We start from the raw sequence: 22,063 nt of genomic DNA, 5'->3' as shown, positions 1-22,063 counted from the left end.
AGTGTACTATGAATTTTGCAGCTCACTGTTGTGGTTTAAACCTGGTAGGCAGCTAAGCACCACACAGCTGCTCGTTCACTCCCCCACCCAGTGGGATGGGGGAGCAAATCAGAAGGGTAAAAGTGTGAAAACTCATGGGTTGAGAAAAAGACAATTTCATAATTAAAGAAAAAAAAAAAATTAAAAAAGAAGTGATGCAAAAAACCCCCAATTGCTCACCACCAACTGACTACTGCCCAGCCAGTTCCCAAGCAATGGCAGCCCTGGCCAACCTCCTTCACCCCTACTTTTATTTTTGAGTATGATGTCATATGGTATGGAATATCCCTTTGGTCAGTTGGGGTCAGCTGTCCCAGCTGTGTCCCCTCCCAGCTTCTTGTGCACCCCCAGCCTACTTGCTGGCAGGGTGGTGTGAGGAGCAGAAAAGGCCTTGACTCTGCGTAAGCACTGCTCAGCAATAACTAAAACATCCCTTTGTTATCAACACTGTTTTCATGACAAATCCAAAACATAGCCCCATACAAGCCATTATGAAGAAAATTGACTCTTTCCCAGCCAAAACCAGTGCACCATGTAGAAATATTTAACAATGTGGTTTACATTTGAATAACAGTCATCACAGATTTGTAATGAGCTTGTAAATGAGCTGTAGAAGATGATAGATCCACAAAAATCACTTAGCAAACATTTTCCAAAAGTAAAAGCAATTTATTAACATTTCAAATTCTGTGACACAGAATTTAACAAAGCCTGTTGAGCATATCCTCACATTTCCAGTGTTTCTGGAAATAGTGAGATGTTTCCTTTACTCCTTTTTGCAGATTGACCATCCTGAGTTTGAGATGCCACCTGAGAGTAAATTCAAAGAGAAAAATTATCTTGAGGTAACATATCAGACGCTGAAGAAAGGTAAAAATAGCTATTTGGTGTAGAGATCTCCTTGAATTGCCTCCTGGTTCAGAGTGGTCTGTTTCCATGGGTTACGGTCAGTGACCTCTGAAAATGTCTTCAGAAGGAATTCTTTACAAAACTCTCTACTTTTCCAAAAAGATAGTTTGTAAAATGTAACCCATTTTTAGGCACCAGATTTAAAACTTCTAGTGTAGAAACAGAATGTCATAGTTTTAATTTGTATTTGCTAAGTAATATGAACCTGGGCTTCCCTCTAGGTTTCACCTTGAATGAATGTTTAGGAAAAATGTTCTTGTCCAAAGTGAGGCATTATAACTTAAAATCTCTGTATTGGGGGAGGGGTAGCTAGCATTTTTAAAGTTATTTTAAAATGTTTTAACCTAAGCTGGGGAAACAAGCTCTTTGACCTTGTGAGTTATTGCAACAAAGTTAATTTCATCACAGCTCTGTCATTTTTCTGAACTTTATAAAAACTGCATTGATTTCAGTTTCTCAGCCTGACTCTTTCAGAAGAGTCCACAAAAAAATAAGCCTGTCTACCCATCACAAGCATTCCTTTGATACCTCATGAACACAGAAGCAAGAAGCTGGCATTTTCTCTCCATCAAAAATACTGGCTCATTATATCACTACATCTCTCTCCTTTGACTCCAGAGATGGCAAGCCTACATCTCTAAAATGATTCTGGTATTTAATATAATTGTAAGCTGGGACAAAAATAACCTTTTGGGAATTCAGTGTTCTTCACTGAGAGGAGCTGTACTTGGCAAAATGTATTCCACATGACGAATTACATAAGGATGTTGCAGTGAAGAAGACAGTTTTAGGGACAGGGCTGCAGTGGTTTTGAAAGACTGGAGTTTATATGGTCAAGATGGATGGTTGGATGGAAGGATGGATGAATGGGGTGACTAAGTTTCAGTCATGTTTCTCCCACTGGTCATATGCTCTGTATTGCAGGTTCTCCGTGTGTATCTCTCATATTTGAAGAAACTAGGGGGCCTACTTGGAGGGCCACAGGACGGTCCCCCTGATTCCTTTTCCCTTACCTTGTCCTTCATCTCTAACCTTCAGCAAGTTGTCACCCCACTGCAGGAAAGACAGCAGAGGGGGATGCTGTTCTTTCACACTACCATTAGGGAACTACAGGTATCTATGTCTTAGAACTTGAGCAACACAATTACGTGTGACATTCATATTCTGAAGATCCAGATCAAAAGAGACATGAGACACTCTGTTTAGATGCCATTCCCTTGCAACTTACATCTGGAGTCTGTTGAGCTTTAAACAACCTGTTAACTTATGGTCTTTTATTGACAACAGTTGGATTTTTTAGGCCGACAACTCTCTCCCCTCCCCAGTATTAATTCAATTTTAAAAAAGTCAATTCTCCTTTTCTACTATAATCAATACTCGTATCATAAAAACAGTTTAACTTGTTGAAAGTATCTCTTAACAGTATTAGAGAGACTATCCCAGTTTCCCTATTTCTTGTCAGTCAATTTATATTCATAGTTCAGCATGTAAGCTTTGTTTTACTTCTAGGAAAAGGCACCTGCTATTGACTGGCTGTCATGTCTCCAGGCTGTCTTCCATCCTATGCCAATAAACCTCTCTCAGCCAATTGCAGTGCATGACATGGATTACTTAAGAGGCATGTCACAGCTCATCGAACAATGGCACAAGGAAAGGTAGGAGTCAATATCTATGGTTGTAGTTGTTAATGTTTCAAGAAATATTAACTTCAGATACCATAAATTAAAGAGGTCTATGTTAGAGGCTTCTGAATTCAGTAACCTAACAATTTCAAGGCTGCTGTGGCTCTCTATCCACGGGTTTAGCCCGTACTAAGGCTTAGCATATATTCCCAATAGGCTTGCGCGTGCACACACTATATATGTACACACAGATAAATATATGTATATATGTGTCACACAGATCAAAAGAGATGGAACACAGTGCCTTTACTGGCACCCACCCACCTATAGCACTCATACAAACATGAACAGCTCAGACAGCCTGATCCTATTCCTCCTCTCCAGCTGATCACGATTGGTCTATACTAGTGAAATATGTACACACAAAATATGGATCACTCCAATAGCTGCTCTTAGATATTCAATCTGTCCAGAAGCTGGCCCTAGATCCCCTGGTGTCTACAGCTGCTGGTACCCGGGTATATGAGCCCTTGAGTCTTGCAGCCCTACTTTGATTGCTGGTATTCTGGTCTCTTCCTATTACAAACGTGCATATACAAGCAGATGTCTCCAGTGGCTGGTCCAAACCTCTAGTCTCTCCAATCGCCAACTCTCTGACCCCTGCTCTTTCCAGCAGCTAGCTTGAACCAAAGTCCCTCCAGTAGTCAACTCTCGGACTCCTTGTCTCTGCAGTATCCAGTCCCATCCACACACACAGAATAGAATGTTACGTAAGAATCCCATTTAATAACATAGGACAGGTTCTTGTGACCATGTGCAGGGCTCAATCAGACAGATGTCCTGGCAAGCCACAAGTTTACGCTTAACCATTCCCTCTTACCACATTTCCTCTCCATTTTTCCACACGTGTTCCCCCACAATCCACCACGATCCTTCCCTTTCCCTGCCTTTGGTCGTTCCCACAAACACCCCATAATAACTCTCACAGAATCCCACAGACCCCTCAAAATATTCTATAATAAGTTTCACCCAATCCTAAAAATGCTCTTTCTCCTGCTTCCCATAAAGAATCCTGTGTCCCAGCAGGCAATTGCCCCTTGAGTCTTCTCGGTGTTCTGGGGACAGAGTTTCTTTGGTTGACTCATGTCAAATCATCCTCCTTTGATAGCCGCAGGTGTAGTCCATTCACAGTACTTTGTTGTCATTGTTCAGGTTACTAGGGTTCCTCTGCCTCAAATTATTCCTCTGACACTTGCCACGCCTCTGTGTTTATAGTGACCAGCCTTCAATCTTCAGTCTTTTAAAATGTCATTTTCCTACAGGGTCCTTCACATTTATATGATTGTTTGTCTGGTTGGGAATCTCTCCCCAGCCCTTGACAGTCGATTCCAAGATGCACGCCTGGAGCTATCTAAGATTCTTTATGGGAAAATGGGATCTAAAATGGTGAGTTAGCCTTTAACCATCTTCTTCAGCCTCCCCAGCAGCTGAACACCCTAGGACACCCCTTCTGGATGTTCTCTTGATGCCTTGTCTGGATGGAGTTTCTTAGATTTAGGGAGGAAAACTACTCTCACTAGGCTATTAAATGCTTCCTTTTTCTCAAAGAAATGTGGGAGTAGACATGACACAAAACTTTAGAGAGCTAAGTGCACTGTATCATGGGGTAGGGAACAATAGTCACCTTTCTTCTATGTATTTGTCTAAACTAGGATATGAATCTTCATCTTGTGTGAAAGTAAGTGGAGTAAATGATAAGGAAATCAATGTTTTACTTGATTAAAGTTTTCTGAGGTAGCTTAAATGGAACTACATTACTTAATCATTCACTGCTGTCATTTTTTAGATAGCAGTGTATATGCTACTGACTGCACGTTTACATATCTTTTTACTGTCTTCTTATCTCTTTTTCCTCACTCTCATTTGTCTCTATTTATTTCTCTGTTCTTCCAGATCCCAGCTGAGCGCTGGAGGAAGTGCTTGACTGATACCAGCTCTTTCTTTGAGCCAGTTCTAGGGCAGATGATTGTGCAAGAAATTTTCCCTCAGCAGACCAAGAAACTTGTAGGTATTCATCCTCCTAACCCCCAAGCAGAGCTCAGCTTCATCTATTTCTTTTTTTGACATGCCAACTTAAGACCACATCAAGGCAGCAAAATCATGTGTAGGTTTTATAACTTTTTATATATTCCCATACTTACATACTTCCCCTCCTTTTTTTGGAATGAAAGATGTCAGAATAAGACATTGCTGTCATTGCTAGAATAATCAGTGCTAAAATACCAGTTGTTATCTTTATCTCAACTGTTAGCAAAGTCATGTGTGCAGCATCAATACCTATGACAGCTCTACAAATGCATGCAACCTCAGTGTGCTTCCTGGAATGACAGTTAGTATTGACAGTATTCATCACCAATCTGACATATTTAGATAAGATTTTCAATTGCAAAGCCATCATATGACCAGTTGTACAGAAATGAATCAATGCCGAAACATTCTGAGTGGATCCACACTAAAAGGAGCACTTGCCTGTAGTGTGGAAAAGATTTTTTTTCCTTTGATGATCAGAGTTCCTTTTTCTTTTGAAGGAAGTTAGTGTAGGCACCAGGTTTTATAAAGAGTTTGCAGTTTGTAAAGTGACAAGAGTAAATAACCCCAAGAAAAGTTAATGGGAAAACTAAGACTACGTGTAGTGAAGCACAAAGCTGAGTGCACTAAGCATACTTTTGTGAAGGAAAGACTGATTGCCGTAACTTCAGAGAGGGACACACTAGCATGAAATACTTGTGGATGCTGAATTTTCATTTCACTCAAGAAGTGGGGCAATCGTGTGGTCCATTCCTATCCCAACAGGGACTGAATGAAAAAGAATTATGTTTCCCTCTTAGTTACCGTGAGAATCAAGATGAAAAGGTGTGTGGGAGATAATGGAGAGCCCTGTGAGGAACCACTGGATGCCAAATAACTTAAGCCTAAATCATTGTGGAAACTGAAATGTCCTCTTTCATCACAAGAAGAGGAATTTTCCCCCAATTATTCTGTGATTGAATTGCTGGAACATGGGAAGATGGTAGCTAAGCCTGAACAATGTTTTTCTGCAGTTCTGACCATGCCTTCTTTTCCCCATGGCAGGCTGAGCAGATGTTCTCTGAGATCCAAGATGCCCTCTACAGTCAACTGGATCAGTTGGAGTGGATGGATGAACAGACTCGCCAAGAGGCTAAAGTCTTGGTGCGTGCAGAAGGCAGAAGTTACTGAGGCCTTCCTTTCCCTGAAGCCTTTGGAGAAGGAATGGAAGGGGCCTGCACCTTCACGTATTCCTACCTGCTCCTACAGGCACACGATCTTAAATAGATATCTTATACACACTGAAAATTGTAGGTGGTTTTATAAGTGCCATCATGCACATGTGATCATACATTGATGTGTAGGCATAGAGAGGCTCAGTGTTTGTTTGTCCATGGATACTCTGAATTAATTGTATTGAGATAAAATTCAGTTTTATACACCTAGAGAGGCTAAAATCTACAAAGCTGAATGCCAGAAAACAATGCTATAAAGGAAGAGTAGAACAACATTAGCCTCAGGTAATTGAGTTAAGAAAGCAAAGTAGCAAGAGATGTCTTGTGGAAAAAGAGTAGCTGTCATTTTGAAGGGCTGATTCACAGATTGTATTTAGGTTGTTTAGAAATAGAGTTTAAAAAGAACTTCTAGAATGTAAAGCCTCCTATTGGTCATGTTTCTTTTTGTTCATTTGTTTGTTTATTATGATTTTAGGTTTCCAAACTACAAGTGGAGATTGGCTATCCAGCTCACATACTCCAGACTGCCAAAGTGAACCTGGAATACCAGAATGTGAGCTATATAATGTAAACATGCCTGCCTCATTATTGGCAGTTTACCTGTACCAACTGCTATCTTGTCTGCTGCTAAAAGAGGCTATGGCCTCTGGAGCAATGCACATTTCCTACTGTTCATTTTCTGAGAACATATGGACCCAGAGAACCTTTATCTATTGCTTCTGTATGTTGCCTGTGCTGTCTCCTATTTAGAGTGGCTGGCCTGATAGAAATTGGTTGTGACCTGCTTGTATGTTCTGTTTGGCTTGCAGATAACATTCCTGTCATATCTTAAATTGAAGGTCTTTAGAACTGGGAGAGAAAAAACCACAAGTATTCAATTGGTTTGTCTTTTGATGAACCCTTTTTTGACCTGTGAGACTTTTCTCTTTCTCATACTGTCCAATTCATGCCTCGCTCATGTCCTATGACAGTCACATTACCTGTCTCTTCCCTCAGCTGGAGATAAATGAAGACACTTTTTTCCTCAATGTGGTGGCTTGCTTGAAAGTACTGAGGGAAAATTCCTACTTGAAACTCCTTCAGCATCACTCACAGGATAAGTAAGTGTCAGATACTGATCTGAAAAATATAACAGAATCACACACTTGTGGAGTAACTGAGGTTGGAAGGGACCTGTGGAGATCACCTAGTCCAACCCTCCTGCTCAAAGCAGGATCAGCTAGAGCAGGTCACTCAGGACTGTGTCCAACTGTATGTCTATATCTCTCTTTTACTGTGGAAGAAGGGGGAGGGCAGGCGGGGCAGGGGGCAGATCCAGACACAGTACTTCCAGATGTGGTTTCACCAGTCCTGAATAGAGGGGCATAATCACCTCTCTTGACCTGCTAGTGACACTTCTAATGCAAGACAAGATGCTGTCATCCCTCTTTGCTGCAAGGCTGCATTGCTGCATCCTGCTTAAAAAAGCCTTGAATCTGGCAGCCTGTCTTGTATTCAGCCTGAGCTCATGCTACCAAAAAAACCCCACCATTGTGGAGGGAGCCCCAAACCCCTGAAGAAGGAATCTTTTTGCCCATGAGCCCTTGAGTAATGGGGATAGCTCATTCTCCTGAACTTAGCAGCAAAGCAAACAGCAAAGCACTGTGATGACGTGAATGCTGGCATGGTCACCTCAAAGGCAGGACATAGGACGCTTCAGAAGGCAGGCAGCATTGACAGGCATGCTTGGGACCTTAACGCCGCCTGAAGAGTATTCTGTGCAGGACTTCGCAGGAGGTTACTAATCCTGATTTACTTGACAGGGAAGTTGTGAAGGTGAATCCCTTAATGTGTGTGAAAGCTAAGCTACTAGCTCTGACCATCTGTAAACAAGTGAAGGTTTATTTCAAACACCTTTAACTCTAGATAATGTGAATTTCATAATTTGCTGCTGCTATATGAACAGTTGTACTGAGCAGACCATTTTTGCAAGTCCAGTGGAGGAAAGGAGCACGGTATGAGACAAGGAGTTAATACCTTCTCTCATTTCTCTTTTTCTGCTTCTAGCTGGCATGTGTCCCCGTGGACTGTGCATTCATACTACTCAATAAGGCACCACATGGTGGTCTTTCCTGCTGGAATGTTCCGCAGCCCTTTTTTCCACATGGAGTTTCCCAGGTATGGAGGGGCTGCAAAGGTGGAAGCTGAATGTAGTACCTTGGCTGCACCATGTTTCCAGGAAGAATTTTAACGGGTCTGTCTTTAACGTCTTTTTCTTACTGCATCCCAGAAAGACACAGTAAGGGAGGTAAAATAGCTTTTTCTAAAGCCAAATGGTTACTGCCTTATGAATTCTGAAAGAGTGTGATCCTTGACTCTGCTGGAGCAAAATCAGAATCTAGGTGAAACTAAGCTAAGCCAAGTATATTACTCCAGAGCAAAGAGGCAGAAGTCTCATGTAGGTTAACTGCAAAGAAGACATTTCACCTTTGCCTCTCATTTTCTAGATTCCAAGAATTCCTGAAATCTAACCCATAGAAATCTAATCCACAGAGCAATTTCTTGTCAGAATGGACCAAACACAGTTCTTCTCTTCCTTTTTTTAAAGAAACCTTCTCTAATAAGCAAATACATTTTTAATCCTGAGTCTTCTGCAAAGATGACACCACTGTAGACCATACTCTTATAGCTGGGTTCTTTCATCATATGGAGCAGACCTGTTAAGCAATATTTTTCTGATATTAAAAGCACTTTGACAGTTGACTGTAAACAGTTGACTGTAAAAATATTATTTGATGTCCTTTTTTCATGATAATGGATAGATACTTCTCCTAATCCCATTGTACTGAAAGACAAACTCACACTGTGGCAAGAGGCTGAAGTTTGAAAGAAACACATTTCAGTTAGAAGTAATTATTTTCTCCATGGTGATCTTCTACCACTAGTTGTATGACATCTTCTAGTGCTTGCAGTATTTAATGAATTCATTATAGTATGAAGAACAGGACACCTCAAAGGAATAATAGAAAAAAATATTTTTTCCAGTGGTATGGGCTGTCGCTTGCCATATTCTTTTTTTCTGAACAAGTGTCTACAGCTTATTGTTTCTTTTGTATTCAGTGTTTTGTGATGCTCCAAAGTTTAAACTTTACTGACAAAAGCCAATTACTGACAAAAGCCAATTCAGGTGACTGTGAGGATAATTTTTAAAATAAGTCGTCAGCAAAGCAGTACAATTGTTATAGAATCATAGAATGGTTTGAGTTGGAAGGGACCTTTAAAGATATCTAGTCCAACCGCCCTGCCATGGGCAGGGACATCTTTCACTAGATCAGGTTGCTCAAAGCTCCATCCAACCTGACCTTGACCACTTGCAATGATGAGGCATCCACAACTTCTCTGGGCAACAATTATAAGTTATCAGCTACAGAGCTTCTGAAAGAGCAGTTCTAAGAGAAGATAAGTTGTTCTGTTCTTGTCACTTCCTACTGAGTTCCCAGTGATGTAATAATGATCTACTACAATCATTTCATGCTTCAGCAGAGTTAATCAGTGCATGTAAAGAAAAAATGAGCCCATAATTTAATATTATGGAAATGCATTGAGTGTACCCTTACTTGTGTGACTATTTGTAAATTCATTGCATAGAATCATAGAAATTCTGATTGGAAAGAACTGGAGGTCTCTAGTACAACCTCTTGCTTGTAGCAAGATCACCAATGTTAGACCAGAGTAACTGTAGTCAAACTTTCATGATTTTAGTTTGCCTTGCCAGTTTTATGTATCATTTTTCACTAGACAACTGTTGCAAGATTGCTTCTCCAACCACCCTGCTTTTGTATAATTATCATTGCAGTTACTGTTTGTGCAGCAGTTCAGCCAGCAGTGGGTAAATAAGGACATATCTCAACAACAATATATGTCATTAGAGTTAATAAAGGCAGAATATCATTCACAGACACTTCATTATTATGATGGCTTATTAGCTACGAATACTTTCATGCAAACTCATAGTACAATTTTAAGCATTGGTAGAGTAATTTACACTTGGATTTGCATTTTTACACTGTACCACATCTGAGAGACAATAAATAGAAAGTGCTTCTGTGTGGTCTCAGAGTAGAATGCTCCTGTGCAGCCCACAGTTGTGCTCAGTGGCTATAAAGAATGCTCACCCACCCTCTTTTTCTTTTCAAAAGCACTCTTTTCATGTTTATTTTTCAGTGCAGTGAACTTTGGAGCCATCGGGGTCTTCATGGCGCATGAACTTCTTCACACATTCTATGGTTATGGTGGGTACTGGCTGTGGTGTCTTTGTTTACTCTTCTAGGTCCCCAGTGGTACTTTCCCTCAGGGGATCTTAAATCCTGGTCCCTATATCAATGTATACATATATTATTAAGGGAGATGAAGCTAAGGAAAACCCATTCCAGGCTATGATGACTGAAGACTCAGTGATTAATGTGAGGAATACAGGTGAATGCCAGAAATACCTTTACTTTCTAGGATTTTTTTTTCCCCACAGTGCTGCCTGGGGGCTGTCCTACATGCAACAGGAGTGCACTACAGAAATCTATAGACTGCTTGGTTGAACAGTATGAAAGCTATGGCTTTAAGGTCAATGGTACTTTTACACTGTTGGAGAATACAGCTGACACTGGAGGGCTCGCCATTGCTTACCAGGTATTGTAGTCTACTTAATTCTCTAATCTCACAGTCTCACCACACAACTCAACCACATGTCACAAGATTGCTCTGCTGCATCTCTCTCCTACATGCTGCCCCAGTTCCAGATTTCTTGCACACCTGTGCCAGTGCAGCATATGCCCTGCATGTCCTCTGCTATTCCAGACATAGGTTCCTCACGAACCTTTGCTCATAACCTCACTACTTCCATGTAAGACCACTTCTCCCCTTCACCAGTTCTGGGGTGGGCCTTTCTTTACTTCCCCATTTATGTCATGCATAAAAAAGCATGTTATTATTTATATGTTTATGTTATATCTGAGGAACTAAGCTGAGACATGAACCAGCTGTGTGGTGGTAAAATGACTCCATAATGATGTTTTCAGCAAGACTTTAGTCTAGAGAGAATTTTTTATTTCTTCATGCAGTAGTTCAGCAGTTTAATTAATTACTGAGTCAGGGTGCTCTGAGATCTCTAGGTCTCAGATGGTACTTGTTACATTCTTGCACGAAGAATGCTGGGAGGTAGAAAGTCTTTTAATTTTTATTCAAATATTTGTTACTTTTTTGAAAGTAATTTTCATTCTTTCATAGTGCAATCACCATATCTTCTCTTATGATGATGTGTGTGTGGTAGTGTCTGAAATGGGAAGCAAAGGAGTTATGTTGTTATTTTCCCGTCTTAGAGGTATTAGGGGCATGGCCAGCAGCAGGGAGCCTCAGAGTGAGGAGAGCAAGATATAAACTTGCTAATTTATTAAATATATATTAGATTGATATATTTCATTAACGGAACACATGGTTTTGGGACACTATCTAAAGGGGGATTTATTATTATTAATTTTCTCTCTCCACAGGCCTATAAGAATTGGCTGAAAAAGCACAAAGAAGAGAAGGATTTACCTAAGATTGGACTTTCACACGACCAGCTTTTCTACCTCAGTTTTGCTCATGTAATGAATTCTAGGCTAGTCATGTCTCTCTCTCACTCTCCATTGTCTTCCACACTACTACAGTTTGTCTTTCTCAATATTCAATCACTTTTCCCCCTCTGCACAGAACTGGGAATAACTGATGTTTCTGGGAGATCCAGAATCTTATTTAGAAAGCTATAATTCACATAGAGGGTCCCTAACCTGTTATGGGCCTCAAAGCTAACAAAAGGCCTGTCTGCAAATATATCTTTTACAAAGCTCTGAAATCTACCAAAATTCAGTTGTAGCAGACAAGTTGTGTCAGGGAAAGCATGCTTCATTGCCAGCTTCTGAGTACTTTTTCGCTTTTGTGAGCAATCTTACACATGGAAAGTGGAATTTTACTGGAAAAGGCATGTATGTCTCCATCCCTTCCTTCATCTGCCTCTCTGTCATGGTGAATAACTAGATGTCATGTCATTCTGAGTGACTGATAGTGAAAAAAATAGTTTAGAATGTTATTTAGAGATAAAGAACTATAAGTACATGCACACATAGTTCAAGATTTCTGTGGGAACCTGATTTAAGGATTTGTGCAAAGTTGTGCAGTTGTGTATAGTTATGCAGTTGAGTTCCTCATGATAGATCATTGGATTTCTGTGCTCAGAAAAGTCATGCCCTTATAAGTCACTGTAATTGCGCAAAGGGAAAAGTTTTGTGCATGTATTGACATTAGGTCAGAGCCATGTGTAGAAAAGCAGTTCTGAAATCACAGATTATTGCGTCTTGGCAGCAAGGTTTGCATTTCAGAGGCTATCTGGCAGCTACTGGATCATTTGGCAATGAATAAAGACTGAAATCACAAGAGTGAAGACTTGGATTGCCAGTTTAACACCAGTAAGGTCACATAACCTTCCCCCCAGTCTCTCAAGTAGTAATGGGATGTTGTGTAAGTGCTCTCCTTTCTTGATGAGCACTCATTGCTTCTGCTTAAGAAGCTGAATCTAGACACTGAGACTATATCTATACCATTATTTTAGATGGAGTCCAAGGTTGCATGAACCTAAACTCCAAGGTGGTCTAAATTCCCTGTGTTCTGGACTATGCGGTATAGAAAAAGAGCAGATGGCTTGCCAGATAGGGAAATTGGGACAGAGAAGTTCAGGGGAAGGGAAAACAGTCAGAAATTGTGGTGGTAAAGATCTGAACATTGTTGGCACCCATGTAAGTGTGTTTTCTTGTTTACTCCAGCAGCCTCAGTCACGTGTGCAGAAGCATGAGGAGCCTTAAGTCTTGTTCACATGAGGACTTTCAGCCAAACTGACTTTTCTGTTTTGCTTCCTTTCAGGCAATGTGTGGACACCAGGATCCTGAGAAACTAGAGTCTTCCTTGAACACAGATCCGCACAGTCCCTTGCCACTTCGTGTCTGTGGGCCTGTCAGCAATAGCCAGGATTTTGCCAAGCACTTCCACTGTTCCAGTGGAACCCCAATGAACCCAGACAACAAATGCCACATCTGGTAATCTGCATGGAAAAGGAGGAAGAGAGGTATGACCCCAGGGAGAGGAAGGCCTGTCCCATGAAAGTCTGACCATCTTCTCAGGGCCCCTAGGGTGACATGGTACTCTTATTCACTCCTCTACCTTCCTTTTCTTGTTATCCTTTCCTCAGCAGTTGATGGTAGCAAAATTCTTAAACTGATCTCATAAGGGAAGAGGGTCTCCTCCTCCTGCTCTCAGCACTCTGTCCCAGATGCAACAACTCTGGAGTTTAGCAAGTGCCAAGGTAGCAAGATGACTAGCCAGTCTCTAGTAGGCAACAACTTCCGAGGAGTTGTAAACAGAAGGACTGTTACATTATCAGTCCCTCTGTTCAGTGCATTTTGCTGTCTACTCCAGCAGCCTCACAGTCATGTTGAATGGACAGGGCAATAAGCTGAAGCTCTAAGACTTGTTCATATAAGATTGGCTCTTAGGGAAATCCTGTGGGCTACTATGCAAACCACACGTCAGTTACCAGAGAGGGAAGAATCCTCTTCTCTTATTCTGCCAATAAATGGAGATAGGTAGTAGGAAAGACTCAGTGGCTCCAGCTTCTAGGCTGAAAGATAAGTCACTTAATAATGAAGGTTACTGAAGGCCTTCCCTGTTCTGTTTTTGTTTCATCAGCAAAACTAAGAGAGAAAAGAGGAAAGAGGAAAGCATCCCCATTAGTGGGAGGGGGATTGGGAGCTGAGAACAGATTTTCTTTCTTCTTTCTTTCTTTTTCAACAAGATTCTCTTTTTTAAGTTTCTATTTAGTGTTGAGGATATGGTTGAGGGTGGAGTATGGGAGAGTCATAAGGGTTTCTAGAAGTCTCTGAAGACTGAACAACTAGAATTCCAAGAAATTCTCTGGATCCTGAACCTGGTTCTCTCATGCGTAAAAGTTCTCTCATCTGTACATTTGTAAATATTTACCATCCAAACAGAGGAGTAGAGCTGCTGTTAGATTTTTACTTTCTACTTGAAATTGAATTTTAGGTATTAATTTACTTTAGAGGAAAAAGAGTAAGAAGTGATATATTTTAGGGTAGCAGGAGAAGTGCTTAAAGCATATTCTCAAGAGCAACATAATAATTACATTAATTTCAGGTTCTGATAATTAGAAAATTTATAGCAATGTTCTAAAATTTACCAAAGTTAATAAGTATTAAAAATACTCCTACCTTTTGCATTCTCTTCAAACTGTTCTTAATTTTGGGAGCATTTTTATTTTACTTATATTGGCTGCCTGGGAATTGTTTGTGGAATAGGTAATGGCAAGTGGAAACATCCCTTATCAATGTAAGCATTATAAAAATTGTGAAAATCCTAATAATTGTGTTAATCCTTTCCAAGTACTAACCAATGCAGCAAAATATTTTCCAAGAACAGACTGTTCAGAGATTTTGTTTTCATTAATTAACTAAAATATTGATAAAGTGTTTGCTTCAGAGAAAAGAAAAATTACTTTGATTGCAAACTCTTTATGACCAGGCTTGTTTCTTTGTTCTGTATTTGTACTGTTCCCAGCATGACTGGAGTTCTTAGCTGAACTTCACAAGTAATAAATAATAATACCTCAAAATAATTTGATTTACCCATCATAAAAAATAACAAAATTGGGCTTGTGCTTATCTTTACCATTTAAACAGTGTATACTCTTCCTCCACTCGTTTAATCAATTTTATCCTAGCACCATGTCTAAACTGTCTTTCTTTTAGATACTAATAGCAATTAACATTGTACCAGACCTTGTGTATAATATAGAAGTTATTTCAGTGTACTGAGACTACTTGGTTTCTTTGCTTATAATGTATAGAAAAAGCAAAAGTTTTGACAGTCTGCATTTTGAGGGGTCTAACTTTTCTTGTATCTATCTTGTTAAGTGTATGGGGGGGGACAGTTCCCTGGAATATGCAATTTTTTCTTGTTCTTACAATGTATGATGAATTTATGAATATTCGGTTTAAAAGACAGGGTCACCCTTGAAGTTGGTGTGTGGAATCAATTCTTGTTTATTACTAATGATTATGTTTTTACACAAAGAGCATATGCAAAATGCAAGAAAGGAGGTCTGGCTTAGAAAAAAATCGCATGAGTCTTGGACTGAGAATTTATTGTGTTTCCCAAGGAGAGAAGGAAACACTTTCAATATGTGCACAAGGTCCCTGCCCTTGTCCTCAGTGTTGCAAGTTTCCTGGGATGTTGTTGTTGAAGAGAAGGCATGCTGCCTAGTAGGTGATCATGAAACACAGGTAGATGTTCAAACTGTTATAATCTATGACCGTAGAAATTATTTCATGCTTTACGTCACACATTAAAAAAGAGAACAATGCTGCCAGTGTTCAGGGAAAGAGCCAGATTCAACGGCAGATCCTTCACCGCTGAATTCCTCAGTCTCTGTGAGTCCTCGCGCTGCACCATGTTGATCACCTCCATTCCTTCCCCTGTTGATGAGGCCACAAATGTTTCCTCCATTTGCTCCCAGCCTGTAACCAGGGGTGGGTGGGGACAACATAAACTTTCTTCTTGTTCTCTTCTTTCATAATTGGATCCTTTTCACCTCTGCTTCCCTCCCTCTTTTCTCTCCCTGCTTTCTAAACTTTCAACTCCATTTCACCCTTACTGTGTGTCCATTTTCTCCTTTATACTAAGCAGCTTTTCATTCATACCCCTTCCCACTTTCTGCTTCCCTTGTTCTTTTCTTGTGTTTATTCTTCCTTATTCAGTATATATTCCTCTATGCTCATCCTCCCCACAGCATCCTCATCATTCCCAAATGTGGTTTCTTGATGTGTATGGATGTGAGTGTGCAAACCTGGCACAAACTTCTCTCCCTTTGCCCTGCTAAGTGGAATCTGGACTCCTATGGCTTGACACTTGCAGGATTTTTTTCTTTTCCCTTCTTTTTTCAACACAATCTTTCCCATCCTCTTGTTACAGGTGTGCCTTTCTTCCATTGATTTTCTCTTCCCTCATTTTCTCACTCATGCATTTGGCCAATTTCCTCACTTGTTTCTCAACACACTTCTTCCCTGACTGTTGCCTATCTTGCTTTCTCTCTTCCCATGCTGGCCTTACTTCTCAGACTTGTTCTCCCTGAATTGCTGCACTTCGGTCGTTTCCTGAGTATGCTGGGTGCTGTGACAATGTCTCATTTTTCTTCCTCAATTTCATTGCTGCATGACAGACAGGACAAAAATGTCCAGTAGAGCAAAGAGACAGAAGGAGGGAAGAGGAAAGAGAAGCATGTCTCAGACACTCCCCAGGTAACAGTACTTGAATGGCCAGCATGTCACAAGCTCTATTTTTTTTTTTTCTAAAGAGGAGCCTATTGTCAGGTTGAGAGGAACTGGTCACTTCAGAAAAGGTGCCAGATCTTAAAGTGAGCCACAGCTCCAAAGATAGCAGATCAGGGTCAGAGGCCATTGCCTTTTCCAGTGCATAGCCAGTCAGTTTTTTTCAGGAATTAGGGGCAGTGATTACTGATTCGCCACAGGGCAATTTAAGTTGTTTTAAATATCGCTCTCTCAAGCAGTAGTCTGATTTTTAGAGGTAGTTGTGTGTTAGGAACACTTGCTTCTTATTGCAGGTAGGATCTTCTAAGAATTTATCTTCTCCTTAGAAAGTTTTAACTCTTGCCTCTAAGATTCTTACAGGACTTCCGGCTTCCTGGTTCCACCATGCTCTGAGGAAGCTTGGCTTGGAACAAAGTGCCTGCTTCCTTATGGCTCTATTTTGAGAAACCACCAGTTTCTAGACAAAGAACTTTACTATTAGACTATATCCCATTGAGTAATAGTAGGAGAGGTGGCATGAGAAAGACTGCAACCACAGTGGCAAATATGACTCCCTCCCAAAATGAATATCAGAACAGCACAGAGTGCAATGAAATATTCATATAAGCTCATTGCTTATATGAATAAGAGAGTTCTTGCCTGAAAAAGGCCTTTTGAAATATTTTATTTCAGAAATCAGTTTCTCCTCACTCTCCTTCCTTTGTGTCTTCTTCTTTTTCTCCTTTCCTGCACATTTCCCTTATAAGAGTCATCCCAGATTCATTCTTTTATCTTTTCAGTGCCATGACTGCAGTAATAGGCCTTAATGGCCCTTACCAGCCTCGCCTGGAGCCTTCACCCCCATCCTCTGCCCCTTCCTGGTCCAGGAGCTTCATTTAAGCTCAGGCCTCAGTCTCCAGCCTCTATTCATGGTCTGTCACAAGTATACCTATCTCCAGCTCCAGCTCCATCACAGCTGTGCCTGGCTACGGACGCTGTTATTCTGGATCTTGACCTACAAATTGACTTCCTGGTTTGACCTTGAATATGGCTTATCATTATGGACTTGTCATGGGACTGTGTCTGGCCCTGGTTTCTTTCATTGCATCTGATCCTGACCCTGGCTTGCTGACTTTTATTCCTGGCTTAACTGTAAGCCTGCCTCATGATTATGGACTTAACCAATGATCTGTATTCTTGACATAATAACTACCTATCCCTACCTATAACTACCTAACTACCATCCCCAGGCCTGCCTTGCTTGTCTTGCTCAGGGGCTGTGGGGACTGGGCCCTGGCTGGTGAGGCCCCTGCCCTGCCAGCCTTGCTGAGCAGACACTTGTCTGCTGGCTCCCTGTCCCTTAGGAAACAGCTGGACCTCGCTGTTCCCAGAAAGTTAGCTTGGGCTTTCTTGAGCACTGAGGTGAACACCACGGAACTGGGGCACCACTGAGCAGAGCCTATGATCCCTTCTGAGGGACCAGCCTGGCCCTGGGTGCTGCTCCCAGGATTCTGGGTGAAGCTCCCTGCCCTCCTGGCTTCCCAGCCTCTGGTGCTTCCCAGGGGTGGCCTGGGCCTTTCTTTTCAAGCCTATTGAGCCTCCAAAGCTCCTCATGGGAAACTTGATTCACACCCTGCACCCTCCCCTTTCCCAGGGTTTAAGCCCCCCCTACGCCATGCCCATTTCACAGTTTCTCATCCCTTTCCTGTCTCTTTACCCTTGGAAACTGCCCTGTGGCATCCCACAGCAATTAAATCACTCTACAGCATGCCCATTCTGATCTCCGTAGGGTGTGAGGGGGACCTGCTGAGAGGGGAGGCTGCAGTCAGGGACATGAGTGAACTAAGAGGCTTTAATGGCCCTGACCAGCCTGAACTTGTGCCTCCTCCCACATCCTCTGCCCTGTTTAGGTGTAGGGCTCGGCAGTCCCTGGCCTGTGTCTGACCCTGGTTACCATCACTGCGTCTGATCCTGACATCGACTGGCATTCCTCCTTGAACCAGACCTGTCTCATTATCATGGACTTCCCTGGTGATCTCTTGTCTGACCCTGACTACCATCCCCAGGCCTGTGCTGCTTGTCCTGCTCCGGGCTGTGCAGACTGGGCCCTGGCAGGTGAGGCCCCTGCCCTGCTGGCCTTGTTATCACACTCAGTTGCTGGCTCCTTAGGGACGATGTGACCCCACTGCCCCTTGACACAAATCTTTTCATTCCTCTTCTGCTTTTGTCTTTGCAAAACCAAGCTTCTGTGTCGATACCTGATCTCATTCTGCCTTTATTTGCTCTCCAAGCCTCCTCTTTCTCATCCTCTCAGTTCAACCCATCCTCTCACCTCAGCCCGTCCTCTCACCTGCTGATGGACTGTTTCCCTCTTGCTGTCCATTCTTGGCTGTGTGTATCATGATCTGGCTTTTCAGTGGTATGAAGGCATTAGAGAAGACTAGGCAGTAAGTGGCTGGGAACATAGCCACCAGATAGATGGTAAATCCCAGGGAAACTATCAGGGTTGGATTACCCCCCATCCAATTCTCCTGTCCAGCACAAGACACTTTTGCTCCTCACCCTTTTCAGCTAATGGAGTCACGATTTCCATAGCACCACAGTCTTACTCAGGGCACATTGTGACATCACTGGGCTCTTCAGACATACAGAGGTGTCATATGGTGGTAGGCAGAAACACTGTGGACTTTGTGTCATAGGTAGTTAAAAACACCCTACAGCATGAAAAGAGTGTGAAAGCTTTTAGGAATCAATAAGAGTATGTCTCTGCCCAAAGTTAAAAAGAAATAGAATGAAAGGGTTAGGATCATAACAATAGGACATCATCTGATGTGAAAAATCACACTTAGTCCTGAACGTTTCTGTAGCTCCTCCTTACAAGTAGTGCTCACAAGTAACTGACTGAAACTGGACAAAAAATATTTTATAAGACTGGTGCAAGTGGAGGGGAAAGGAAAATGTAATGACTTTCCCACTTTAGTGCTTAAACAATTATTAGTATTTTATGCTGTTTGGCTCACACAGCCTCTCTGAATAGAAATAAATTTAAAAAAAACAACAGTAGAATCACAAGCATGTGTTTTTAAATGTCCTCTAGATGGTGATCTAACAACATCAATGCAGAAACAGCTCATCTTACAAAGCACCTATTCTACAGGGGAAAAAACCTCATGTCTTATTAACCCTTGCCGTTCACTTTGCCAGACCAAATTGCCCAGACTACATTTTAGGACTCTGATGATGACTTTCCACCATGTAGCCTGGGAGACAATTTTCTAATTATTTTCAAACTCACATTTAACCCCAACTATCATTTGCTGTATGAAATATCTTCCATGCTTTCTGAATTTGCATACAGTTTTATGTTACCATAGGCTTTCACTTTTCATTTGGTTTTTTTTTTCCCTTTCCTTTTCTTTTCTACTATTAGTAATGGCCTTTTTATTCAAGATATTAATGTTTTTTCCAAGATGCCCAAAAACCTGTCTGGAATTTAGGCAGGTCAGGAATTTAGCTTGTCAAATCAAGATAATAATTATCCCAGGCCTATGAAAGTCACTACAGAAGTAAACACATGCAAGGATATATACACTCTGATTTATAGACAGTGAGATTTCTACACCTGGTGGTGGTCTTGGGTCATCTTCAGCTTGCTGTCCAAAACATTAAAGGATTTTTTTCCAGCTAGTCTTCAAAAGATTTTACACTCAGCCCAGATTAGAACCAACTTCAGGAGCCAATTAGAACCAATTAAAACCAATTAGAACCAATTAGAACCAATTAGAACCAATTAGGTGATTAGAACCAACTTCAGGAATTTAGAAGATCAATTTTTCAGAAATATTTATTAAGTTGAATGGTGGAATATTACATGGCTGTATAAATTTCTTATATACTGTCTCCTACTGAATGGTGTGTAATAAGGAGTGAGATCAATATGCCAGGTATCAGTAGCTATATGCTCTAACACAGGAGAAGGACAGAAGCTTCAACAGATCTGGACAGAGCGCATCAGACAGAGTAAGAGTGAGTGGGACTGGAACGTGGAATTTTCAGTCCTGCAGCATGACTAGTAAAGCAACTTCAAGGGGCATGTTCCCTACAGAGATCTCTGGATCTAAAGGAATCTGTACCCAATTCAGTGTAAGATTGTATATCAAAGGTGTTCTGCATTCCTCACAGGGAATGTGGAATACTTTCAAGTCCTCACCTGCACCTCTGAAATTCTTTATTTAACCAAAGTGGGTAAGTAAATAGATGCCAGATGTGGAAACTCATACTACTACTGAGGTAATGGTGACATATTTATTCTGGCGTAAGTCTAAGCTCCTGCCTCATGGGGATCCTGCCACAGGACGCTTGCTCCTACACCTTTTCCTGTGCTGACACTAGTGTTGGTGTGGCTCAGTTACAGAGGCATATTAGGTGACAAAACCATTTTAAATATAGGTTTTATTAGGTTACTTTTCTAATGGCTGAGTTTTGGATCCAGTTAACTGTGCAGTCACACAAATGCTAGTCTGCGGCTAAGCAGCAGAAACATTGAGTGCCGGACACTACAAATTCAATAGAAGCCATGGCCTTAAAAAGAGACAGAGTAACTACGCAATCCTTCCTTGAGTTTAGAGAGTTCTGACTGTTCTTCTTCTCATTTGTGGTTATATATGTTCACCAGTAAAGAATATGTGTAATGAAAATAGGAAAGGGATGTACTAAGATGAAATGTGAAATGAGAAAGATTTAAGATAATAGCAGTGCTCCCTAAACACAGCTCCATGGCTGAAGAGTTCATAAAATCAAAATGCAAAATTCTTTTTTAAAAAAAGAAGACAAGATGGAGAACCAGACTGTCTAGCAAATGGGTTTTTACTCCGTGTGGCTGACAGCAGTTGGGTATTCAGCTGTCCATCTCAGACCTTGTATGCGTATTTCTCTGGATGTTCCCTGTTACAGTGTTTTGCATGTGTGGGTGCAAGTATGTGTGAAAATTTCAATTTGTATGCATTCAGCACAAGAAAGACAGAGCAAAAAAAGATTGAAAGAATTGAAGTAATATTGACTTTTTTTTCTGCTTCATCTGTATTCCCAGAATTAAATCACACTTTGTCAGGACTGCCACCCCATGTGGAGGCAAAGATTGCTCTACATTATAAAAATCTATCTTCAATAGATTAATTAAACTGATTTGTTTAAAAAGTTGTTGGATATTGTGCCTAAGTTGGACATATTTTGAACTGAGTCTTTTTGTGCTTGGTCTCCCCTGGCCTGCACACTAGTAGGTTAACATCACTTCCTGCTTCTGAAGAGGACTCACTTTCATTCAGAAATTTCACTCCACGTGGCTTTGTCGTTTTCTGGAATCCTCATGCACATTTCTGCTTATTGTCACACTGACTGCACTGGACAACAGATTCCTGCCTAAGGCTGTACTTTTCTAACCAGATCAAGAGATACAGGTGCATTTCTGTAGTCAATGGAGTGGATTCTTAGTGTAGTCCAAAGGATTGCCCTTGGGCTCCTCTGAAGTAGAGGCTCCAAGGTAGAAAAGAACAGTGGATATGGATTCCTCTGTCCATACAGTGGATCCAGAGTGGTGGGGAATGAGCAGCCTATGAGAGAGATGAATAATTTGAAACAATGGGATAAACCAGAGTCATAGCAAAAATTTCTCTTTCTAGGGATTTTGACTCAATATTTCATGTTTTCCTTCCTTAGGTAATTCTGCAACATGACCCAGTGTGAGGTGCAAAGACAATCGAAATATCCAAGTCAGTACAGCACATTGGCCACTGCTCTCAGATTGGGCTGG

The 22,063-nt window shown here is 41.2% G+C and overlaps 1 protein-coding gene across 16 annotated transcripts in view; it reads left to right on the top strand.

Annotated features, from left to right (window-relative positions):
- The window catches only part of KEL (Kell metallo-endopeptidase (Kell blood group)), a 36,943-nt gene that overhangs the window by 10,168 nt on the left and 4,712 nt on the right, over nt 1–22,063 (top strand). For 8 of the 16 annotated variants that reach the window (XR_012045141.1, XR_012045139.1, XR_012045140.1 and 5 more), the window contains 14 exons: nt 822–884; nt 1,873–2,061; nt 2,458–2,603; nt 3,893–4,016; nt 4,524–4,634; nt 5,703–5,801; nt 6,348–6,425; nt 6,869–6,972; nt 7,919–8,029; nt 10,076–10,143; nt 10,377–10,534; nt 11,395–11,490; nt 12,800–13,001; nt 21,970–22,022. Coding sequence is in view for 5 of the 16 variants with exons in the window: in XM_072879124.1 (XP_072735225.1) it covers nt 822–884; nt 1,873–2,061; nt 2,458–2,603; nt 3,893–4,016; nt 4,524–4,634; nt 5,703–5,801; nt 6,348–6,425; nt 6,869–6,972; nt 7,919–8,029; nt 10,076–10,143; nt 10,377–10,534; nt 11,395–11,490; nt 12,800–12,976 (1,524 nt within the window). In the remaining 11 variants the exon portion in view is untranslated. The other 8 variants (XM_072879141.1, XM_072879104.1, XR_012045125.1 and 5 more) reach the window with 7 other exon arrangements.

This window comes from Ciconia boyciana, chromosome 1, assembly GCF_034638445.1.
Source record: "Ciconia boyciana chromosome 1, ASM3463844v1, whole genome shotgun sequence".
NCBI classification, from domain to species: Eukaryota; Metazoa; Chordata; class Aves; order Ciconiiformes; family Ciconiidae; genus Ciconia; species Ciconia boyciana.
Note: the sequence above shows the minus strand (reverse complement) of the source record. Positions and strands in the feature narration are given on the sequence as shown.